This window comes from Erithacus rubecula (assembly GCF_903797595.1).
Source record: "Erithacus rubecula genome assembly, chromosome: 3".
Classification (NCBI taxonomy): domain Eukaryota; kingdom Metazoa; phylum Chordata; class Aves; order Passeriformes; family Muscicapidae; genus Erithacus; species Erithacus rubecula.
Window position 1 is genome coordinate 25,268,391 of NC_136689.1, and position 24,411 is coordinate 25,292,801.

The 24,411-nt window shown below is 40.3% G+C and overlaps 1 protein-coding gene across 5 annotated transcripts in view; it reads right to left on the minus strand.

The window, feature by feature from the left end:
- WIPF3 (WAS/WASL interacting protein family member 3) overlaps positions 1 to 24,411 on the minus strand; it is a 35,213-nt gene that overhangs the window by 1,524 nt on the left and 9,278 nt on the right. For 3 of the 5 annotated variants that reach the window (XM_079300159.1, XM_079300157.1, XM_079300158.1), the window contains exons 2-6: positions 19,234 to 19,374; positions 5,259 to 5,391; positions 4,554 to 4,682; positions 2,369 to 3,094; positions 638 to 784 (exon numbers count right to left, since the gene is read on the minus strand). In XM_079300159.1, coding sequence (XP_079156285.1) covers positions 638 to 784; positions 2,369 to 3,094; positions 4,554 to 4,682; positions 5,259 to 5,391; positions 19,234 to 19,320 — 1,222 coding nt within the window. In that variant the 5' untranslated portion in view covers positions 19,321 to 19,374. Of the gene's footprint in view, positions 1 to 637; positions 785 to 2,368; positions 3,095 to 4,553; positions 4,683 to 5,258; positions 5,392 to 6,778; positions 8,404 to 19,233; positions 19,375 to 24,411 lie in introns of those variants that run through there. The other 2 variants (XM_079300160.1, XM_079300161.1) reach the window with 2 other exon arrangements.

Here is a 24,411-nt window from a genome sequence, read left to right on the forward strand (position 1 = left end):
AAACAAAAAAACCACCCAACAATGTTGCTGCAAATAATTCCAATTAAAAATGCTGGTTTATTTTCCCCTGGAATTGATAGTGGCTCATTCCATATAAATCATCTTGATGAACACTTCAGTGAATCATTCAAGTTTTTTGCATTAATTGCAATCACTGCCTGCTATTAAAACTGAAATTAAGCTTCTGTCTGCCATTTCAGTTTTCTGCATTGGTGGTATTGTGGTAATAGAGGTATTCTCTGATCATTTTCAAGACATGTAGCTGTAGACAAGAATGAATGGCCAATTCACCAGACCACAAAAATAATTCTTAATGGTCTTTGCCCTATAGGAGCTTCTAAATGTCCATGATCTATTTTTAAGAATGGTAATATAAGCACACTATGAAAACTTCTCATTTTTTTAAGTAACTCTGCAGGTAGTGCATCCTTTGCTTTTCTACTGACTGAAGTTAAATCCTTTGTGAAAAAGACTTAATTTTCTATCATTGTATAATGTTATACAAAAATGTTTCTATTATACTACCCTGTTTTTGCTAGGACAAAGACCTGAGTGAGCTTTTGAGGTCTGGGACATACACAGGGTTTTGTACTAACATTATTAACTAAGGCTAAGATATTTAATTTAATTATATTACCAATGATGTGCATATTTCCATTTTTAAGTGGTGTGTAGGGGTCATGAGCTGTAGCCCAGGCTGAGACTCCAGATTTGCTTGTAAGTTCAGTTGTTGGGGATCTTGCTGGTGGCTGTGGAGGTGTGACCAGCTTCCCAGCACCAGTTCCTTTAATAAAAAACAGGAGACCAGCATATAAACATCATCATGACTTAAACCCAACAGTAAACTACACACAAAAGTGGAAAGAGTGTAGAAAGAATGCAGTATTTGGGGCAAACATACCCACAGCTGTTGTTTGCCAAGCCTGACCACAGATTTGTAGCATCAAGGATTAAATTCAAGTCACTATGGGGATTGGCTGGGGCTTTCCATTTCCAGTTCTAAGGAAAATGTGACATCCTGAAGTGTGGAAGGAAAGATTATCCTTCCACTTTCACAAGAACAAGCAGTCTCTTTAAAGCAAAGGGAATCAACAAAACAACCACACTAGGTGGTATGTCTAAAAGAAAATTTCCTGACACTTTGGCAGCTATGCAATGGAATTACCATGTCTTGTGCATTTCCCTGAGGAGTTGCAAGGAGTTGCCATAAAAGTTTACATCTGGAAGACCTCCCATAGGAGCTGTGTGAGGGGGAGGGAGCCCAAGGCCTCCAAGTTAGCAGCCTCTCAAAACTGCTTATCCTCCTACATAACAAGGGACAGGCAGGGGAATTTTATGGAAAACATACAAATTGAAGTACCTTGAGAAATGGGCATCTCGACATAGTAACAGTTCATCAGAGAGTTCTGAGCAGCATTAATCACCACCACAAGGCACCTGATCTGATCTGCTGTACTTAGATGGCCTTTCCCCTGGCTCTCAAAGGGAGACAGTAATCTTTCTCCTGACATGTGGCTGCTAAAATACAGGGTACAGAACATTCTCTTTCAGATGTTCCCTGTTAAGTAGCTGTCTCCATTTCTCAAACCCACACAGGTCTAGACTAATTTTTTTTATTATTTCGATTACATTAGAGGAGTCTAATAAAATTTCCTTCTATCATCTACTCAAGGAAATACTGGATAATACCCCCACTTTCTAAGTAGCTGGAGAAACCTTTGGCCCAGCCACCTTGATCACAGGAGGCACTGGCTGCTTCTCTGTTGAACAGCGGAAGACTGCAGCCAGATTTGTTTTTGCTCACCTATGGATGGTAGCTGCCCCATCTCTATTTCATTAACTCCTGTAGTGTTTCCCAGCTGTTGGCAATATTACCCCTGCATGGGTACAGCTGTAGAGGGATGTCCTGGGCAGGCTGGCACATGAGTAGATGATGACCCGGCTGTGATACCCAGCTGACAGGGTACCACACTGCTGGAATACCAATAGTAGCAATACCAACACAAAAGCAAGAAGCAGCCCAGTGGTCCCAAGGCTTTGCCTCCACTGATCAGCATGTTGCTTCCAAGAGTGGCAGCTTAATTACAAGGCATATGTGCCCCCTAAGATCTGCCTGACATCTCAAAAAGTGGATGTTTTGGGAGTTCATCACAAGCCGCAAAATCTACAGGCATTCCTCCCATATGTGCTCTTCATCCCTGCCCCTCCCTGCTCTCCAGTCACCAGTGCAATAGAACGGTTTGGGTTGGAAGGGGGCCTTGAAGAACTAACTCATCGTCAAGGTCCCATTCCAAGCCAAATCAGTCTGTGATATTCCCTGCTAGCCGAAGGGTGGGAAAAGCCTCCTTCCTTCAGGTGCCGCTCTCACCTGCGCCTCGGCCGGGTCTCTTCTTCCTGGTCTCCAGCACGGCTGCGGGCTGGGGCGGCCCGGGGGTGGGCGGCAGCGGCAGGGACTGGATGTTGCTTGGCTTGTGCAGCTGCGGCAGCGGGTGGGGGGCCTTGGGGGGCAGCGGCGGGGGCAGGTCGGCAGCGCTGACGGCCGGCGAGGGGGGAAAGGAGAGCCTGCTGGGGGCCGCGTGTGGCGGAGGAGGAGGAGGCGGCGGCGGCGGCGTGGGGAGGGCAGAGTCCCGGCCTTCGGCCGGAGCGGCGGCGGCCGCAGGGGGCTCGGCGGCCCTGCCCGGCAGCCCGCTGGGGGCCACGGGGGGCAGCGGCGGAGGAGGCGGGGGAGGAGGAGGAGGAGGGAGCGAAGGGCCGGCTTGAGGCTTGGGTTTGTCAGCCTGAGGGGGCGGCAGCGGGGGCGCCGCGCCGGGGGTCGCCGCCTTGGCAGGGCGATCGGCCGGCGGGGGCAGCGGCGGCGGAGGAGGGAAGGTGAGGGAAGGCTTGCTGGAAGCGGGGGGCGGCGGAGGGGGCGCGGGCAGGCTGGGCCGAGCGGGGCCCGCTGCCGCCGCCGCTCGGGAGGCGCCGGGAGGCTCCGGCGGGGCCGCGGCCCTCGGGCCCTCGGGGCTGCTGCTCGCCTTGGCAGCGCCGCCGCTCGGCGGTGCCGGCGGCCTGGGGGATGCTGCTCGGGCTCCGGACAGCTGCCCAGGCCTCCCTGCTGGAAACCAGACACCACATGTTACACACCGGCATTGCGTTCCCACTCCTCAGACCGAGCAGCGGACACAGCAAATAATTCGTGTTCCCCTCCCCAGTGGGATTAAACCCGGAGGGATTAAACTCATTCACTCCGAACTCCTTATATCCAACAGGTTGCCCACGCTGTAATGGGACTTAGGAGGTGATGTATTCCAATGGGCACCAGGGATTCTGCTTAGTTATATGAAGATACCTTACTCCCTTCCCCTTTCCTCAGCTTCTGCAGAATGACACAGTTTAAGGAGAAGGAACTTTACTGCAGAGCCTGGAGCCCTTCACACCTGTATCCGTCCTGCCGGGTACAGCCCGCTGAGCATCGAGAAAATGTACCCGTGAAAAGTACACGAGCAGTTTGACACACTTGCTTCAAGTTAAGTACTTGAAGTATCAAAAAATTCACACAAATGTTACAGAAACCTCAACTCCATGGATAAAAGCCAGGTTTTAAAAAGCAATGCCTCAAAGGCTTTCCAGAAGGCACAGGTTCTGCTATTTCCTTTTTAACAGCAAATGCCTGAAGACTCTTGAACTTACAAAATGTCTTTTCCTGAGTAAATGTCAAGAATTTATCACAAAGCAAGATGTCAAAAAAGGCATCTCATTCGACACTCACGTAGTCTGATAGGCATGGCCATAGTTTTAAGAACAACTCAAAGTAGTTACTGAAGCTATATCAAAAGCCCCATCACACAGTGCTATGCATCTTTGGCTTATCTTTTGGGAGCAAAAAACCTTCAGGTGGAGCCAAGTTCTGTCCTTCCCTTCAAAAACCGACTTTGCTCTGTGCTGAGAAGGCACCAGCTGCCACGCAGTGCCAGAGGTCATTACTGTGACTATAAAAGTCATCCCTCGCTGATTCTGGCACTTTCTTGAGGTGAAAGCAGCAGTGGGGCTCCCACACATGCCTTCCTCCTGTCATTGTGAAGCAACAATACCCTTCTTTTTCAGATCAGTAAGTTATCTTGCTGGATCAAAGTGATACTCTATAAGATCCAAAGGGCAAAAATCTTAAATATGAATCTTTAAAGTAATACACAAGACTATAATATCATAGAAATATACACTTGTGGTGGGAAGGAAATATAACTTTGCCATTTGTGCTGAAACTGATAAGCTCAGATTTCAATACTGTATTCAAGGTACAATTAAAACTTTTCATTGAAACAATGCAAAAAGCTCAGTTAAAGAGATCTATTTAATCTTTCTTAACAAGTGTAGAGATAGCTTTTTATTTATGTTTTAAAGGATTAAGGCACCTGAGATCTAGAAAGGTGACTTCAATCACATTATTTATTGAGCCCTTCATGGTCACATGATGAACTAAGCATCCAGAAAAACAAAACAAACAAAATCAATCAGTAAAGTAATCCCACATTTCTGCCCACCAAGCTATGCTTTCATACAAATGAAGCCCTTACCTGTCATGTCCCTCTGGCCTGCTGGTCTGAGAACAGGAAAGCCACCAGCAAATAAACCTCCCAGAGGCTGCTGAGAGCCCCCTTTATTAACAGCTGTGTTACCGCCATCTCTGTTTGCTCCTTTGGGTTCTGTTCAAAAGAATGTAAAACCCAGGGTATATCAGAAAATCATTTCATCCTTGCCCTGAGACTGCTAAGGCCTGGTGCCAAGAAACAGCCCAGGCCAAGCTTTTCCCTGTACTGTTACTAGAGGAACTGCCATCCCTCTCTGACCTATACACTGGAGCACAGCACCCTCTGGTGCTCTTCAATCTCACACAAATTGTGACATCAAGAAATAGTTGTGTTTGGCCTAATATTGAATTTATGTTTCCAGAATTTTTCTGCATTTTTTGTTCTTTTAATCTAATGAAAAACAATTCTTCTGCTAGAGCCAACAATTCCCATTCATTCATTATTTATTTTGGAACGAGGAATGCCTGTTAAGGTGATAAGCAGTTGGAGACGTTCCAAGAAGCGTTAACAGTCATTGATCTCAGAGCAGGATGCACGTTTAGAAAGTGTCCCCTCTCTGCATCCCAAAGCCATGCAGACCTTTGCTGACCTTCAAACCTGCCCTTCAGTTTGAAACTGTCCACCTGGCCTCCACCCACACCCGAGGCTTCAGCAGAGCTCCCCAGGCCTTGCTGAGGAGCACATGCTCACTTTCAATCTGTGGCGCGCTGCGGTCGTTGATTTGGGTCACTTTCCTTAGGCGGGTTCCCTGCTGGATATCAGCCAAGAGTGCGCTTCGTGCTTTTTGGTCTTCCTTTCGCAATTTTGGTATCTCCGAGCTTGCCTGTTGACAATAAGAGCTTTAGATGGGTGGTGCAGACAAAAATGCATGTTTAGAAAGGATAGAGGCAAACGTGGGATAGAAGATTGAAATAAGCCCTCTTTGGCAGCTGTCACTCCCAAGCCTTTGATTCAAATCAACAGGAACAGCATTTGGTTGTGCAGGAGGAAGGAAAGCTGAAAGTTTAAATATAACACAAATCTAATACTAGTTGGGCTAATGCGGTTAAAAGGAAATTATAAGGCACGCTTAAATGAAATCTGACCTCATTTGGCCTTTTATGGCCTCTGTCCCATAGCTCCAGCACCAACTGCCTCAGTCAGCTCTTATCATGCCATTTACAATGCTTTACATCAAAATTTTTATATGTCAAATTATAATAAACATCTGTTTTATCCACTTTTCTTAGGAAAACATAGAAAAATGCATGCTGCATGTATATTTGAACGTGATCATTAACGTGATCTCTCTCAGCAGTTTAAGTAGATACCTTTAGAATAATGCTTTCATATTTTATTAACATTTCTATCCTAACTAAGCTTGGTAGATATAAAGTCAAGTTGCATTTTGAAGTTTTGTAATAAAACAAACGAAACTTATTCTTTATTCTTACTTCTTCAAGTTTCTTGCTATATATATTAAAAAATATATATTTTAAAAAATTGATGTTTTACTTTTTAAAAGCAGATGATAAACAGCAAAGCTGTTATTCCAAAACCTATCGTCATTAACAGAGCTGCCTGATAGAGGGGAATCTTCACATCAGAGGAGTAATGGTCTGCTTGCTTCCAAAATTCCCAGAGGTTTGCTAACTCTCTAAAGAGAACGAGTTCCAGAAATGTTTCCACAGCCCTTAATTTTAGTATCATATTTGTAATAAAGCAGAACAATACGGTCACAGTTGAAAAACTCCCCAAAACCAACCCAGCTTGGTAATGGCATTCTGAAAGCAAAACAGGAACTTGAAAACACTTAACCAGCTGCTGAATTAATAATGTGCCTAACTCGCTAATCCCAAGTGAAGAATTCTATCAGTACGGTATTATTCGTGGTTATTTTCGTACTTGCTAAAAAAATCCAAGTCCAGCCAGCGGGATTTGCAGTGCCCCGCTAGATGGAGCTCCAGACCGCCCCTAACGCCGCCGCATTCCCGAGCCCTGATGTAAAAACTCAGAATTACAACCTGGCTATGTAACCATGTGTTATTTTAAAATATTAGGAAAACCTCCAGTCTAATGCTTTTCCTCATTCGAAATAGCGCTGCGTGCAGACCAGGGAGTCCCACTGGCCATTAAGAGGTCCAGAAGAGTGGCCCGTGTCAGCAGCGTTAGACCATGCACCAGCCACAAACCATTTCCACTCCCCTTCTCTGGAAGCTGACGGTACTTACTGTGAAAAATGGAAATACCATAACTTGAACAAGGGTGATTCCCTTCCTCACAAAGGTTCTTTATCAGTATCTTCAACTTCTTGTCTCTCTACTCCCACTAATGACTTACTGTAGCAGGACAAGCAGGACACAGAGGGATCTGGTCAAGAGCTATGTTTAAAATTAGATCCAGCAGCTGTCTTTAATTTCCGGGTTCAAGTGTCCATTTATTATGCCAGCTGTCCACTTCACTTCCCAAATCTACTTCTTTGGGCAGACAGGCTATTAGAATATAAAGTCTTGATATCCAGACAGCTGTTAGGCTAAAATAACCCACCTGTGGCAAGTGAACGATGGTTTGATATCAATGCAACACAAACAAGACAAAAATTTGTCACATAAGCGAGCAGGAATATTGTTCTGCCATTCCATAATACCTCTCTTTTACAACAGATTCCCTTACTCTAAGCAGAGCTCCATTCCATGCCCCAGCTGTTTCTTCTTCCTCCTCATGTATGTAATCTTCATGCCCAGCCTGGTGGACTCAGATGATTGATTAGCTGCTGATTAGTTCGATATGGATTCTCTTTTTCCACTACAAAGTCAAGATGGTCTGGGGTGTAATGTTGCTTGGTTGCACAGCAGTCAGAGCTCCTTTGGATTTCTTGTTTGCTGCCTGCACTCCCAAGGCCAGTGATAATCCTTGCCAAGAATCATTTTGCCAGGTAAGTATCGCACCCACTTATCTACTGGTGTCTAGCATTTGCAAATTCCTGGATTTACCATATTGTTTTTTGAGAGAACCTTCCTTTCTTTGATGAAGAAATAAATCTTGGGTTCACACTCATGCTGTGCTTGCAATCCATAGCCCAAGCACAGATAATAAACATGTAAGAAAAACATCAAGAGAAAAACAAAAAGAGGAACTCTTATGGCTGTTAAATCTTCAGCCCTGATCACATGCAATAGTGTTTCAGCAGGAAGACAAATACATTTTAAGTCTCAGAGGGAAAACAGCTGCAAGACAAAAGATGTAATTCTTAGGCTACTTTCTACTCCACCATCAGCAGGGCAGCCTCATTTATTTACAAAAAGAGAAACATCTCAGTATTTCAATGAAAATCAGAAGGGAAGTGGAGAGGAATGTGAAGATCATTTGTTTTATCAGATGCCTGATCTGCCTCAGGTAACACAGAATGAAATTAAATTCCATACTTTATTTACAAGAACTGGAAAGGGAATGGTGTGTTCTCATTACCTTAGCAACCACTAGGTTATTCTGCTACTATTTCAGACACAAAGAATGTCACGTTTAGTATATACTTAGAATGGAACAAACCACACATGTAAATAGCCTGAAGATAAGAATTACTTCCTTTTCATCTCACTCAACTCCACCACGTTTTGTCTTCAGTATCCTAAATTACACACTCAGCCACGATATGCAGTAAAGTATAGGACTAATGTTTAGGCTATCTGTCAGGTCTTCAAAATACCTGTAAATAGGAAAATGCCATCAAATAATATTTTTTAGACTGATGTTTCAGGCTATAAATCATCAACGTTGGAAATAACTTTTCAGAATTTGAAACTGGCAACTTAGAGTAGTGGAGATATGAATGAGGACAGCATGAATATAGAGAGATCTAAATCACTGCAGCTTGAGGTTATTTGAAAAGAACAACAAACCAAAACATGTTTCCCCACTGCTGAGGTGGAGGGGGGAAAGGAGGGAAAAAAAAAAAAAAAGCACCATATAAAAATGTCAAATGTCAAACTGAAAGTGACAGGATTACCAATAATATCTCTGGAACTAAAGCCTGCATTCTGTCCCCAAGCCTGGACCTGGAAGGGGGCTCCAGCAGCAAGCCCAAATTAGCAAGTATGGCAAGGAGGGATAGTACACTCCTCCAATGTATCTCATCCTTTTAGAAAAAGCAGTGTGAACAAAAATGGAATCACAAGCTCTGGTCTGGTCTCCTGATATTTAACATTACATTTGGACCAAAGCAGTGTCCAAAACACTGGAGGCAACAGCTCAGACTTCAGCAGCTCTGTTTGGATTGTCAGCCCTGAAGTCTATCTGAGGGGTGATCTGCCTGCACACGACAACCTCTACTGGGAATGGTGGTGAGGACTCAGGCAGCAGAGACAGCCATTTGGTGAATTAATGTGAGATGCAAACAGACAAGCTGCAGACAACACCAGATTATCAGTCTCTAGATAATACTTCAGATCAAGGCTGGATCCTCTCTGACAGAAGTGCTTTTTGTGAAGGACAAGTCACCAGGTCCTGTGCAGAGCTACTTGGTGATGTGCAGTAAGCTGTGGTGGAAGGACACAGCCAGTGGTTTGTAACAGCTTCTTACAGTTATGAGTTCAGTGAAAGTGGATTGCTTAGTTTAGAAGAGTCTATTTTTACACTTACTATATATGGACCACTCCAGGTTTGACCCTGAATAAACCTAAATTGAGTTGTACCAGAAAAATTAAGAAAGGAGAGACTTTTTCTAGGGAAAAGTGACTGAAATGCACGGCAGTGAGCTCCATTTCTGGGTACACTCTGCTGTGATATTTGCATCACCTTCAAATGACACATTACATCCTGCCAGACAGATGGGAGCATCAACCTACCCTCTGGGCTCTTACAATACTTAAAATATTTAAGAGGTAGACGTGCTCAGATACTAAAGTGATGTAAATGCAGAAGGCATCAGCCATTTGAAAAAGTTTATATTAATTCTAATTATAATATTCAGATTTTAAATAGTACCCCTGCACACAGAAAAGGGGAAATCCTGTGGACTCTGGACAGGTAGTTCAGTCACAGTTCTTACATACTGTCCCATAAATAGCTTTTACTAGTATTTAATAGTATTTTAATAGTATTTATTCTGATTTTAAATATAGTCTTTAATGCATTTGTCAAGTACTTCAGGGTAATATAGATTTACATAAACAGGACAGCTGCAGGAAAAATGAACCTCTAGCCTTCTGGACAACCCAATAGTCAGGGAGTCATGGGCCTTTCTTTCAGAGTAAACCCATCAGGGAATGTGAAAAGATGATGCAGTACTAAAACTCTAAATTAGATAGGAGCCATAAGTAAGATAAAATAAAGCATTATTCCATCTAAAGGCACTACATGCTTTTACTCAGAGAACTTACTAGTACTGTGTATTTACACTCTTAATATGCAATGAATTGTATCATCACAGTAGATTCCTTCTCCTGGTCACGTTTTATAGGAAAAGACACCTGTGTAGAAAATTATTTATTTATCTGTACTAGATAAAAAACTAAAACAAAAAAAGAAAAAATATATTTAGCTTTTCCCTAATTATTTTGTGAGACATATAATGATAAAGACCAGTAAATACATTTGACATCAGACTTTTATTATGGGCAGAAGGAGAGCTCTCTCTTTTGCTGACAATATAAATAATTTCTATGAATCTGGTGGAAATTAACCTTCGTCTCTCCCATTACCAATTTTTCCCCCATAGACAAAATCCTCCAGATTAAATGCAGAGACCAAGCACAGATACTGGCAGAAGGCATGAGCAGCACATATTTTAGTGACAAAAAAGTTTGAGGACACTCCTTGCTTTCTTATTTTTCTCTGTCTTGCTCAGCAAACCTGCACAGATCCAGCTGGGGCAAGCGATTTTCACCACTGCAGCTGAAACACCTCAGGTTTGGCTTTTAAGGAAGGCAAACAGTGCAGCAAGACAAAGACTGAGAAGAAAGCTCTAGGATGCAGGATATTTGATCACAGAGACAAATATTTATGGGGAAAAAAATAAAAAAACCAAGTTCCTGAGCTAGTCCTGGCCTTCTCTGGCATTCAATCTGTCATGATTCAGAGACCCAACTTAAAAAATGCAAGAGAAAAAACCTACAAACATGGAGATGGACAATTAAAACCAACATCTAAAACAGCAGGTAGGGAAAAATAAACAAGAGCTGTGGAGGCAGTGCAGTCAGTCATGTGATGGTGCCAGGTCTGGTCAAAGAAAATGTTTGTCAATAATGAGAGACAACTAAAACATCTAAACTTTTAAGAATCTATAAAGCATTAAGAAAGAGCAGAAACCACTGGAAATACAAAAAAATTCTCCAAATAGTATTTCTATATTAACAATAACTGAAAGTCTGGTGTAAACAAATACAGATTTTTCAGAAAAGAGGATCAAAAAGGTGAAGCTAGCTGCCTAATGCTGTATGTGCATCATGTCAGAGATAGCTGAGAGTATGAGAGAAAAACATAGCTTGTTTGTGGTTACTAAACATCTGAGGAAGGATGATGAGTGTTCTTACCACCCATATGGTGCCACAAGACTTTCCAAGCAGGAGAGCATGAAGGGTAAGATGATGACTGGGTCCCCATCCAGCCATAAATCTCCTACTCCTTTGAAGGAAAGTCAGGCATTAGGTTGGTTCTTGCAACAGTTTGTAAGGGCACAGGCCTTGAGTAAGGGGCCTCAAAGGGCAAGAGTCTGTTAAAATGCCCTTCTGGGACCACTGATGATAAAAAAAAGAGTGGAGAGAGAACAGGGGAGACCTGCTTGCAAGCAACTTACTCTTTAGCTTCCTTCCACTTAACTACAAGCTGCTGACCACAAGTGTTCCATAAGGAGATTCCTGTAGTCATCAGGACTAAGGTATTTAAATGAATTCAGCTTCCCAAAGACTGCATCCTTTTCAAAAGCAGAACTGACAGAAAAAAAGTAACATTTCCAGTAAGATGCCAAAACAGTCTAACAAATTACAATGTAATAACTTTTTATTAAAGGAATGAGGTTGTTTTGGGACAAAGTAAAATATGGAAGTTGACCAGAAACCTCACTGTAAGATGATCAGCATGTCCTTCCTTGACATAGCACAAGATTATAGAAGTCACCTATCCATTTGTAGCTCAGCAGGAAATCTGAAACCCCAGAGAAATTTGGAACTTGATTCCAAGATCAATCCACTATTACTAGTTTAGAATTATGCCAGGAATTAATGATTTTACATTTGCAGCAGAAACAGTTTGCCCAGCAGGCAAGAGCATTGCTTCTACACAGAATTCTCAAACCAGCTAAAGTGTCCACCAGGAGTGTGCCAAAAAAGCAGTAGTAAGAACAAAAGGAGCTTATTAAAATAATAAATCCTGTTTCCAGCACATCACAAGCAGAAGTATCACAGAGAAAAACATTGTCATCCTTCTTGTATTTTCATTACATATGCATCAGGTGTGGTTTCACTCATGCACAGTCAAATACCAAACAAAATAATCAAAATAATGTCCACTTCCAGTTTAAGGAAAAATCCAAGAAATATCAACAGGAAAGTAGATGTCTTCTTTTATTTTAAATATTTTAAACTGCTTGTTTCTAAAGAAGCTTGGGAGATCTGGTTCCTGACAGTTTTGGTTCAGTCCACAAGAGAGCTCTGACCTCTGATTTAAAGCTTTTTAAGTATGGAGACCCCACCACAGCGCAGGACTCCACCTGCAGAGTCATTTGTGAGATCAGAGCCCCTTCTTGTGTTTCTGCTGTGTTGCATAGAACAAAACTAATTAATTCTTGGCACTTGGTCTGCCTGGGCAAACATGGCACTCTCTCAGCCTTCTAGCAAGCTGAGCTTCAAATGCTTCCCATGCGAGGGTTCACTCTCCAGCCAACATTTCTGAGGGAACCCACACAAGGGGACCTGCCAAATAGCTTCTTGGCAGCTAATAAAATAATTGTTTCAAGAGAATGACAGGACCAGCACTTGACAATTCCACCTACACCCAGCTCAGTACTGATTAACCATGATCTCAGTCTCCATCGCACAAAGTTCTGCAGTCTGAACCTGCCAGGTTGAAAAGGTCATCAAGCAATGTGTGTACTTAGATAGGCTGTGTCTACACTGACCTTGTTTTTCAGCTCCCAGCGAGGGAAGTAGTGGAAAAGTTGTTACAGATCTCTTCCTGGCACTACTGCCACCTCCTAGTCCTGGCTTTAGTCCCAAATCGTGATGCCTTTCAGTGTTAGCAGAGCCTGGTGCCTGCTCTGCACCTGCTTGAAGTTACCAGCACACAATGGCAAGGAACAGAACACAAAAACCAGCATAGCAGGAGCAACTTTCTTCTAAATGTGTTCCCAGTGCTCATGTCAAACACTGCCAGAAACCAATGCCACTGCACCCAATAAGCCCTCTGCACCTTATGCTAACACCGCTGTATCAGAGAATATAAAAATCTTGTATGCTAAAGGATTCAATTGCTCCTGCCTCAAATGGAGCACTGGGCTTATTCACTAGGGTGTACTTAAGGTTTTCCAGTGTGGGTTGCTGGATTTCTGTACTTGAATACAAAAAATACAACAGAATAAGTAGGATCATTTATACCTGCTGAGCTTTTCTGTAGGCATTTAACTTTCTGACACCCACATTTTAAATGCGAATTCTGACTGTTCTCATACTAAAAGAAAACATGCAGTAACAGAAGCCACCAAAGTGGAGGCAGTATAAAATTTAAACTACTCTAAAGTGTTTCCCAGCAGTACAGAAAGGTCACAAGTCAAATACCAAAAATACCCTGAGACTGGCTTCAAAATAATTTTGAACTTCATCTTTTGATTTCTAAATTTTTGGGATTCAAAGTCCCATGACTGCCTCTGCATCAATGAAAAGAAAGGGAAAACTGTTACATAAACAAGAAAATCTGAGGGTCTGGCATTGCAATGAAAACATCAAACACCACAAGGCTGGAAACATCACAGTGGGATCTGGTGACACTAGCACTGTTTATTCTCTCTGTCTACCATAGCAGAGTCCCCAGAATGACAAGGGATACCAGGAGTAGTGGCAACAAAAATTTCAGTATGTAACAACATATACATAAATAAATCTCTCTCTGAGAACACTAGACTATTTTTCATACCCAGTTACCTGGGTGGAAGCTATTGATCATTCTGAAATGCCTTTGAGCATCCACACAAAATTATGGTTAACCCAAGAGAGAATAGTGAGAAAGTAGCATTTCTTGCACTCTCACTTCCAGTCATTCAGAGAAGTCCTACACAAGCGTTACTATAATTTTCAGTTCTCTCTTAATTAAAAGGCTAAAAGTATAATATTAATTGACAGATGGAATTTAATGTACAGCCACTGCATACATGAGAGATGGAGTACTGACTTTTAAGGGCATTATTACTTTGTGATTAGAATGGTAAATTAACCTATTAGTTGTCTGCAGCTAGGCTGCTTCTGGTACCTGGGCTGGATCATTTACAGCTGGTAACTCTACTCTGCAATTTCCATACTTGTATATTATACAGATGAAAAACAAAGAGAGAGAATGCTCTTCAAATGTGTTCCACTCCTTTCAGACATGTAGAGCACAAGGCATTATGAAGAAACCAGCAAAACAGAACTCATTATCTAAATACATTTAAAACAGTGACATAAGAGTTCTCAAGTGAAGCATTCAAGAAAATTAGCACTAGGAACTATATTCAGCCCATGCCTCTGGACCTGTCCAGATAAAACAGAGCAATGCTAGCCTAGTATTTATGTTTTCTCTTCATCTTTCCCACCTTTCACAGATCCCACTGACCCTTTCTGTGGTTGCTGACTACAAGAGTTGAAGGCTACAGCAGCAATAATTTGAGATGCCATAGCTATGCAACCCCAATTTTCCAACAGCTGAAAATTAAGTCAAATAAACCACACAAAGAGAATTTTTTTCTATGTGATTGCTTCTCACTTCTTTATGAAAGCAGACTGGTGTGAGATATGATATATTATTAAAACACTACAAATCAGTATCCTTTATTTTGTCTGGAACAAAGCACTCAAAAATTTCAGTTGTGCTTTGTTCAGCCCTTAGCACACTCTGTATGATCCAATCAGTCACCAACAAGATTACCAAGTCTGCACTTCTTCTCACTCTGGTGTGTGCTTTACTTATCAGCAATAAATATTGTCCTTCAGTATCTTCTGGCCTAGAGACTCATGACAAAGTACAAAATATGACCTTTTAGCTCAGATAAAATTTTAATAAACATATTCCTACATAATTGGCACCATGAACAGTTCTGTTTTTCTGGTATTACACTTGCATGTTTAGGGAATCTGAATAGAAACTTGAGAAATTATTTTAATTTTTACAATAAATAATTAGCAAGCATGACCAAAAATTTATGCATGTGAGTGCTCATATGCACATATTCACTCATACTATATTGGGTAAGACCAAATCAAAATACCATAAATCATCATTATCTTCAGCCAAGATGTTTTACATATGTTGTTTGTTCTCTTTCCAAAGAACAGTAGTGCTAAATGTCATAGGAGCAAAACCAACTCCTACACAACTTCAGATGAACACTGTAGCTCTCTGAATTTCTTGTGCAGGCTGAAGGAAACTGCTCAGCAAGGTTTTCAATCTAACAACTGCATGAAGGAGGGGAAAAAAACGTCCCTCCAAGAAAAACTATCAGGTTATGTTTTTCTGAACCTTGGAAATCCTTCTTCTGTGTAAATTATGCTTTTATCACAGCATTATATCATGAGAAATTGCTTTTCTGAGTTTTCTATTACAAGAGTAGAAAATAAAAAGAGAATAACAAACTTGGTAAACATTGACAGGCTTATCTTCAACAGTAATTCTGGTTTTGTTTTTAAATTTTAAGTAAATAAGAATAAGATAATCATTATGATTAATTTCATGTAGTCTAGCATTCATCATTGTTTGATGTTTCACATTTCTGTCACCAAAGTAAGCATATTACTTTTTCCTCCTGCTATCCTAGTTTCTAGTGTGTCACAAGGCAGCAAATAAACACCTGGTACTACTTTATAAACTTTAATCATATAAACCATTGTGATTTTGGGGGTTAATTTCTATGCTAAGACTTTAATCATAACAATTCTAAAGAGAGCAGAAGTATTTTCTTAAACTCCACAAACACATGAGTCATTAAACAAACATCTCTGAGTAAGGCACAACCCAGCAGGGCCAATACACATCCACACTTCCTCCAATATTAACATTTTAATAGGTGATGACTGATTTTGACATTATAAATCCATATATATGGAAGGTACACAGCAGTAAGCAGCCTTCACTGCATGTAATAAGTGAACAAGGTTTATCAAAGCAAAATTCTCTCTTGATTCTTTTCTTGAGAAATTAAGTAGAGAAAAATTTTAACCAGTCTCTGAGGTGACACCTACTCCAGAAAATACCAAAACTAACCTGGTTGCCTCATATGCCGAACTTAAAGGCAAGAGTGGTAAAAGAAATAAAGGGAGTATAAAATAAAATTTTTCATGAGCAGAAAGCTTTATAAAATTCCAAACCTACCACTCTCTTCATCAAGACCACCAACAAAAACTCTATGAAAAATCTCCACCTTACATGACATGTACATAAATTAAAAGAGCTTTAGAACAAACACCCTATGCCTCCTATCTAAGTGTGCTTTGTTAAGGCGTAGAGAAAAAGGCAGCAAGAAGACAATTGAATTCTGTAAGCCAATGCCAGAAAATACATCGGGGCACAGCTTTATCCTGCCTACTCACCCCTCTCATCTCTATGACCCCCAGAAGGCAGGCATTTGAAGACATGCTCAATTAATCTAATTAGCTATATTTACATTTTGACTCAGCCGCCTACATCTGCTACAGCAGACACTCCTCATGAGAAATCCAGGAATTTGTTTCCTTTTAAGTTTGCTCTAACAGCCAGTAGCTTTTTAGTTGTTGGGCACAGGTAGCTTGTAGCATGTGTTAAATACCAGCTCCAAATCACTTTGTATTGTCTTGTAACAACTTTTGTAAACAAAATTCATTACAAGTACTTACAGAACATCAGCAAGTCCAAAAGTCATAGAAAACAGTAGGAAGAAGGCTAAAAACCACTAGGAAATAACTTTCTTCTGCATTAAGAAGGAGTTAACAGGACAAAAAGCTATGAAGTAAGGTTTTTAAAATTATTTGGGATCAAGGCTCACAATATTTGCAATGGAAGTGTGCAGAGAAAAAGATAATGTGGTGACTACTTCTGCAAAAAAATCTCTTGGTAGTGAAAGCAAGAGGAAAGTATGGCTCTCATCCAGAACTAGAAAAGCAAGACAAGTCCATGGTACCCCTGCAATAGCATCCTGAAAAACAACAGGATTCTAAAATTCCCACCTACACACAGATATTTTTCTTTAAACATAAATCACATGAGGTGGCTCACCTGCATATCAATAGCAAAATGAAAACCTAACTTTTAATTGCTAACATGCAAATCTTACCCTGGTTTAATCCTACCAGTATAATAAAAATTACTGTGCTGTTTACTTTGGAACTTTTCCAGCTGTTGGCCAAATAACAACTTATTTGCTTTGAAGGTTTTCCTTAAAGCTATATGCCTATTAAAACTTTTCCCTCTACCATCCCCCAACTGTAGATCTGGCAGCTGTAACAACAGCTGGGCAGTTTAGCAACTGTAAAAGACAAATGCCAATTTCTAGAAAAGGGCTTTCTAGTAAAAGAAAATAGGGTCTATAGCAAGTTTCTGCAGACTCCTGAGCTCAGAGATTTTACTCTGTAACTTGGCACCAGCTGGAGAGCTGCCTCCTACTCTGCGCTTTTGCTGAACTCACCAAGCAGATTCCTGATCTTGTCTCTTATTCAGTTTTGACAGAGAAAAGTAATTTTGCTGTTGTAGAAAAAACAATGTCCTGCCACCTATTTTATTAATTATTTGTGCTGATTCATATACCCTTTTTAGTATCAAGACTTACTAAAAGCAAGACTTCAATATCAGACATTAAATAGAAACACATCTAGCATGTTTTGTGTCACCAAGATTGAGCTGACTCTAAATTCTACATATTTTATACAGAGATCACCCCATTTGAAACACAATGATCCAACTACAATAGGAAAACAAACCCTCTTTTGTCAAAACCCTATCATGGTAGTGGGTTAGTCATCAGAAAAGGGAAGGCAAAAGAAAAAATCCCAAACTTGTTCATAATGATCCTTTTAGCTTTCTCAAGTCATTTATAACTGTTGTACGTTAGAGGAGTCTAAAAATGTTTCTGGATACTTTACCGATCTAAATTTATTAGGATAAGAACATTTGTAGCTTCTGTTGACTTTAATTGCAGTTGTGAACATTAAGCTGCTCACAATATGCAGCCCACTTATTTCAGCATCTAAGTATAGGTTGTGTACCAGCCCAGAAGAATTGCTAATTGGAAACACTGCTCATGGTGCTCAAAGTTGAAACTGAATGCTGAAAATAATCAAACATATTTGCTGTCTTTATCCTCCTCCTCTTCATCTCCACAACTCATGGAGAGTTATACAAAATGGTTCAGCCTATAAAGAAGCAGAGAGAAACTTGCAAGGAAACCTCCTTCTGGAAAAAAGATAAAATAAGAGCATTATGAACAATACTAAACAAAATCAACCAACCTTCCTGGGAACAAAACAGGCAGGGGTGCCAGGGAATGCAAGGGAGAAATAAAATAAAAATAAAATAAAATAAAATAAAATAAAGGGGGAAAATAAAATAAACTTGAAGTACTTTGAAGTACATTTGAAGTACCATGTACTGTTTTGCTACAGAGATGACATACTCTGCAACTAAACATAGCAGTGACAGAAAAATACATGAAAAAAAATCAGGAGAGATTTTATGACTTGAACACAACCGTGCCAGGTTCCACTCTTTCAAAAAAAGTCTAAGAATTTCAATGCAGAAAAGGTTATGATCAACTAATCACAAAATTCAAGAAATTACTTAAACAGGTTTTACCACAGGTACAATAATTGATTGTGAAGGTATGAAAATGTAATACCCTGAAAGTTCACCCAGAGCATCCTCCTCATATTGCAAACATGCTGGCAAGGCACATGTTCTACTTCATGACACACAGTAATGATCTGTTACAAGCTGTAATTGTTCCTGCACATGTACAAAAGAATATTGTGCTGTATCCCCAGGAAGACACAGTGTGCTAGAAAGGGCAAAATGTACGGCTGAACACTGTGAGTCTTAATAGGAGCTGTAAGAAGGATGAAGAAATTAATACTTACCATCTGTATATTACCAATGCAAAAATGAATTCCCTTTGGCTGGAAAAGTATTCACAAATGCTATATTCTCACCATATGCACTCTAATAATCTCAAAACATTTTCATCATGCACTCCTATCAGTAACAAAATTTTTTAGCATGCATACCAATATACATAGGTTTATTTCTTTATGAAGTACACACATGTGTGACTGAGGTTCCAGTATTTTCAACCCACACACCACTGGATCATCCCACACACCTCACTTTGGAGACCACTGCTGTAATGAACAGAAGAACCAGTGCCAACAAAACAAACATCTGCCCCAGATATTTGCTATGAATATCCATGCCAAAATCCTGTGGGCTCTAAGCTGACTGCTGCAGCTAAGCTTTTCCCCATAGAAATAAAAGCCAGTCTTACCAGTGGTGGTGGTGGTGGAGGGGGCCCTCCAGAAGGTGGTGGAGGTGGAGGTGGAGGAGGTGGAGGTGGTGGTGGTGGCACAGGCATCCGCTCGGATTTCTAGCTTCAGCAGTTGTGAAAAATACAGCCAAAGTCTATGCCCTTGAGGAGAAAGAAGGGAGGACAAGGAAAAGTGGAAGAATAAAAAGAAAAAACAGAGAGGAATATGTTTATACACTGCAAGCTGAAGATCGGCCAAATATCGAGCTCTCAGCAGACTGAAGACTTTTATAGTGCATGAACAGCCTCATTACAGTTATGATGACAACATACATCTAAGAGCAAGCTCATGGATCTGGACCAGTGCCATGAGTACCAAAGCATAGATGCTAGCCTGTCCAACTATTACATCTTGCCTTAACCTAGCCCATAGCCCTGAAATGCAACTCTGCAGAGAACAAATCACAGTGGACCACATGCAGACACTCCTGCTGGGACAAAAAACTCTGTTGACTTTAAGCCAGAACTTCGCTGCTCTAAGGAGAGAGTAAGGGACTTTTTAAGGTTCAGTGGACTTACTCAATGTTTAAAGGGAAAAAAAGTGGGGAAAAAACCCTTCATGATTTAATAATAAATAAAGAAATAATTCCACAAGTTAATTATTCTGTTACCAAATGATATATGAAGAATGAGACATCTCAAAAGTTAAAATCAAGTGGTTTTCCTGCCATTTTTAAATGTTAATTTTCGCAATTCTTTAGTAGTACACTGACAAAAAGGCACATATCTTCCAACAAAAGCCATATGCTTTCTTTAAATAAAATCTTTTGCAGAATTAGAGTGCATCACTAATTTTCATAGCCAACCCAGCCCTCAGCATGACTCAGTCATCATTAAAGTTAACAAGAAACCCCTGTATTTCATTAGTAAAGTTGCAAATGAAAGTACTAGGCAGTGCCAAAGAGAACCCTCTGCAAGCCATGCTTGAAATCTTTTGCTAGTGACACTTGGATAAATACTCTGAACACATCTAGTTTTACATCTTGTTCTACATCCATCATGTCATGATTATTTTCTGAGACTCTTCAAAACATCATATGAAATAGTGTCAAAAGTCCTACAATAACACAAAATATGTCATAAGCTTTGTCTTTTCTTTCTGCAAGGCTTTGTCTTAATAAGAAATCTCATTGGTTTCTCACATTTACTCATTATACATCTCTCTAGGTAATAATTTGTTTCCCTGACTCCTGAAAGGTCTTAAAAACATTTTTCACATTTTAATGTTTTACTAGAAATTGATGTTAAGTTGAAAATACCACAATTCCCAGGCCCTATTCCCCTTGTTTCTCCCTTCATTTTTAAAAGCAGGCACTCCATGCTTTTCCAGAATCATCTGTGTAGGGAGGAGGCGTGACAGTTAAATCTGGGAAAGTTCAGGAGAGAAGACAACACAGAAATGAGGCGAGTTACAGTCTTGAGGGGAATATCTGGCTGTTTTGCTAGAGGGTTAGATTGGAAGAGGCAGTGAAATTAAAACGTACATACAGACTTATTCACCTCTTACCTAGTGTACATGAACAATATCCTGATAATATCTGAGTATTTTGCTCCTTTTCTATCTTGTAAAATATTTAATGAGAGACCAGTCAAAAATTAAACACGCAGAGCCTCTGAAACACTCTCTCCTTTGAGAGATTGCTATGCAAAGGGCTGGCATAGCAAAGCACCCTGATCTGTAAGAGAATCGGTTCCAATCACTTTAATAATCTCTTAATGAAGCTTTCCAAGAAAGCTGGCATCACAGCATCTCCACCATTCCACCCTATTCAAAAACCCATTTTCAGAAGATATCTCTTTTCCTCAATTAAGCCATTCAAAAACATGGACATAAGGAGAATGAGTCTTCCCAGCTAATAATATGTTTCGGGTTAGTATCTTCCTACCCTGCAATACAGGCCTTTTGTCTTCATTAAGGATTTAGAATGGGGAATATGCTCTTAGTCAAATTAGGAAAAAAAATACAACCCACGCTCCTGTGGCAGACCACATGAATGGCAGCAGGAGGTAGCAGCAGTGGGAGAAAGGAAATGGGAATCAGCTCCTGCTATTTAAAAGTCACAATCTGAAATGCCATCAGATGACTTTTCTAGCTGCCTCTCCACCAGTCCCTGCCCCAGCACCTGTTCCTCCAAATGATGCAGCCTTAATTCAAGGACTAGAAACTGTGTGACCATCTACAATCCAAAACTCAGTGCAGAGGAAGGGTTTACCATGTATCCCATTCCCATATCCTCCTATCCAGTGGCATCAGGGAAAAATGCATTATGTGGGGCTATAACACACAGCCCTTGAATGAAATACTGAAGACACCATATAGCTTTCCTCCCACACAGTTTCAAGCCCTCCATGAATGAACCATCTTTCAGAAAATCCTGCTGACATGCCTTCTTTAGTCTCTTACCTCCCAAATTTTTATTTCACAAATTCAGAGGTTGATGTCATGGCTGTGGCATGGTATTGTGTACAATACCAGCAGTATTTGTTACAGGGTAATGCCTACACAATGAAGAACCATTCTCCACACATGGACTCTGTTCCAGTGGGCTTTGAAAGGAGCACTGCTGTCTCACAACTAGGCAGTGTAGGCTGATAAATGCAGGAATCTTCAAGCTAATTTACAATAAAAAACATTTGGCTCTTAACATAATTTCACAATCTACACTTTTAAATATGTAGGATTGGCTATGATAACCTCTTTTGTATTACTGCAGCAATATCACATGCACTGTATTGGAAGAAAATTATGGAGAAGGCTGCAAGACTTTCAACATAACAACACATATTACAAGGAACACATTGTTCCTTGGTTAAAGGTTGTATTTCATTTGCCTCTCCTTCATTATATTACGTATATACACACAAACATATACATACATATATATCTATGTATATAAACCATGTTCAGTAATTTCACAAAATAGCTTCAGAACATGGCAAGTTTATGGATTTTCGCATAATAATCTAAATAAATTCCAAATTAACAACAAAACAAAAAAAAAGAGTATCATATTGATCAGTTCTAGAGTCTGGCAAGAGCCAGGCAAGAGGGAAATGCTACAAAGGATCCTTAAGGCACATGTGCCCTTTCTCCACTCCTCTAAATATACATACCTATAATTGGAAGAGAGGGGTCTGAACTCTCCCTAAGGGACAGAAATAAAAAGATACTGTTCAAAAGGCTGGCAACAGGTGGAGAGCGCAAGCCTATATCTTTAAATCTCAGTTTCCTAAGGCAATAAGCAATGTAAATCTTACCTTGATTTAAATATCACAGAACAGAATTAAGCCCAACAATTGTAGAATTTATTGCAAAAAAAAAAAAAAAAAAAAAAGAGAAGAAAATCCCAAACCCTGCCTTTTCTAGTCCATCTCCCTACCAAAGCAAGGTTGCACGTTTTTTTTAGTGCTTTCTGAAGTCTAATTTTAGGTGTCCCAAATAATGTGGCTTTTATTATTTCCCTTGGGAAGCTCTTAGTTCAGATTACTTGACACCCAGCCTAATTTCTCCTTCTCTTAGTTTGTTCCGATTTGCATTCCACTGCAGATGACTCTACCTTGTTCCAAGCAAAATAGTTTCTCCTACTGCTTAGCATCAGCTTTGTGGAATATAAGCACTGTAATTCAAAAGTGCATTTGCAAGGACTTGTTATACTTTTCGAGTTGTTTTACTTTTCACAAGGCAGTGAACTTCTTATCAGTCAAAAAACATTATTACTCTTCTCTGATCTCAAAATGATTGGTCTTCTTTTGTTCTGTTGGTAAGGATAATTCTGAACCTGGTAATTTCAGGTGTCACAGATTGTTCTCTGCGTGTTCTCACAGCCTGTGCTTGAATAGCAGCTGGGTTTAAGAACAAGACTGCAGTCATCAATGTAAGAACTCAAGCTCCAGATTTCTGAAGGCCCAAATAAAGTCTTCACCCAGACTTTAATTTCAAGTGTCAGACAAGACAGAGGAGGTGCAAATCTTTCTCTTCATGGACTGTTCTCTCAACCTTGTGCTGGATTTGCCTGTGGGAAACTCAAAACCTCTGCCTAAGCTTTTCTGCCTGAGCTTTATTCTAACTTTATTCAGCTACCAGACATGCACCAATTCTGATCCAAGTGCTTCCCAAAGGTCTCTTCCTGAAGCATCACTGCCACAGCCTCAGTGCAGGGCTCAGACTAAAACTAAATCCTGCTGGGAGCAGAGAGCCACTCTAAGAAACAGTGGATTTTGGACAGCAGTTCACATGTCTCCTGACACACTGACATTCAGCAGAACCACCACATGTGTGCCTGCAAAAATTGTTCTAAAATATCTTCACCCATCAAGGAAAGGGAGGGCATGAAAGAGCTGTACCTTTAATTTAGTGCAATGTCTAGAAGGGGAAAAGACAGAGGGAAAATAATCACAATTATTTAAATGTGCATAATGTGTATTAATGCACTAAACTCTAAATAGGGGTGTATTTTAAATGGACAATATCCTTAGGTGGTATAGTCATGAAACAATACAGCTGGAATTGAAAATCTGACCCTTGTAAACAAATTGGAGAAAGGACTGCAAAATAACAGGTTCATTACTACTGCACTTGCAATCACTGCAGCTGCACACTCTGAAGTAGGTAATTCAGCTTTGAGGAAATGTACAGGTTTTCTTCCTTCAAAGGAAAGGCTGGGGTAGATATTTCAAAGGTGTGCAGGAGAGATTATCTTTAATATTGGTCTTACTTTCTTGATGAAAAACTGAAGGAGAAAAGTAGACCACAAGCTGGTTTTATCTTTTAATCAACTTTTATATAATCAAATATGATTTCCTCATTAACTGTACTGTTCTGAGTTATAGCTTTTAAGTCCTTAGATTTCAACAGAAAAGTCAAATAATTTCACAATTACCTGTGAAAAAACAACATCAATAAGCATCTGCTCAATTTTCATGATCTCAAAAGTAGAAAATTAGCATAATTGTGTGCCCATTTGCCCTGCAAAACATCACTGAAGAACAGCTGAAATCACTGGTATGAGAACTCCACAGATCTTTTAAAGACAATACAATGCATGTAGCTACAGACAAGATTAAAAACAGAGAACAATAGTTGTGTGTTACACAGATCAACTTTCCTGCTGTCACTATCACACAACTGGAAGACTTGGA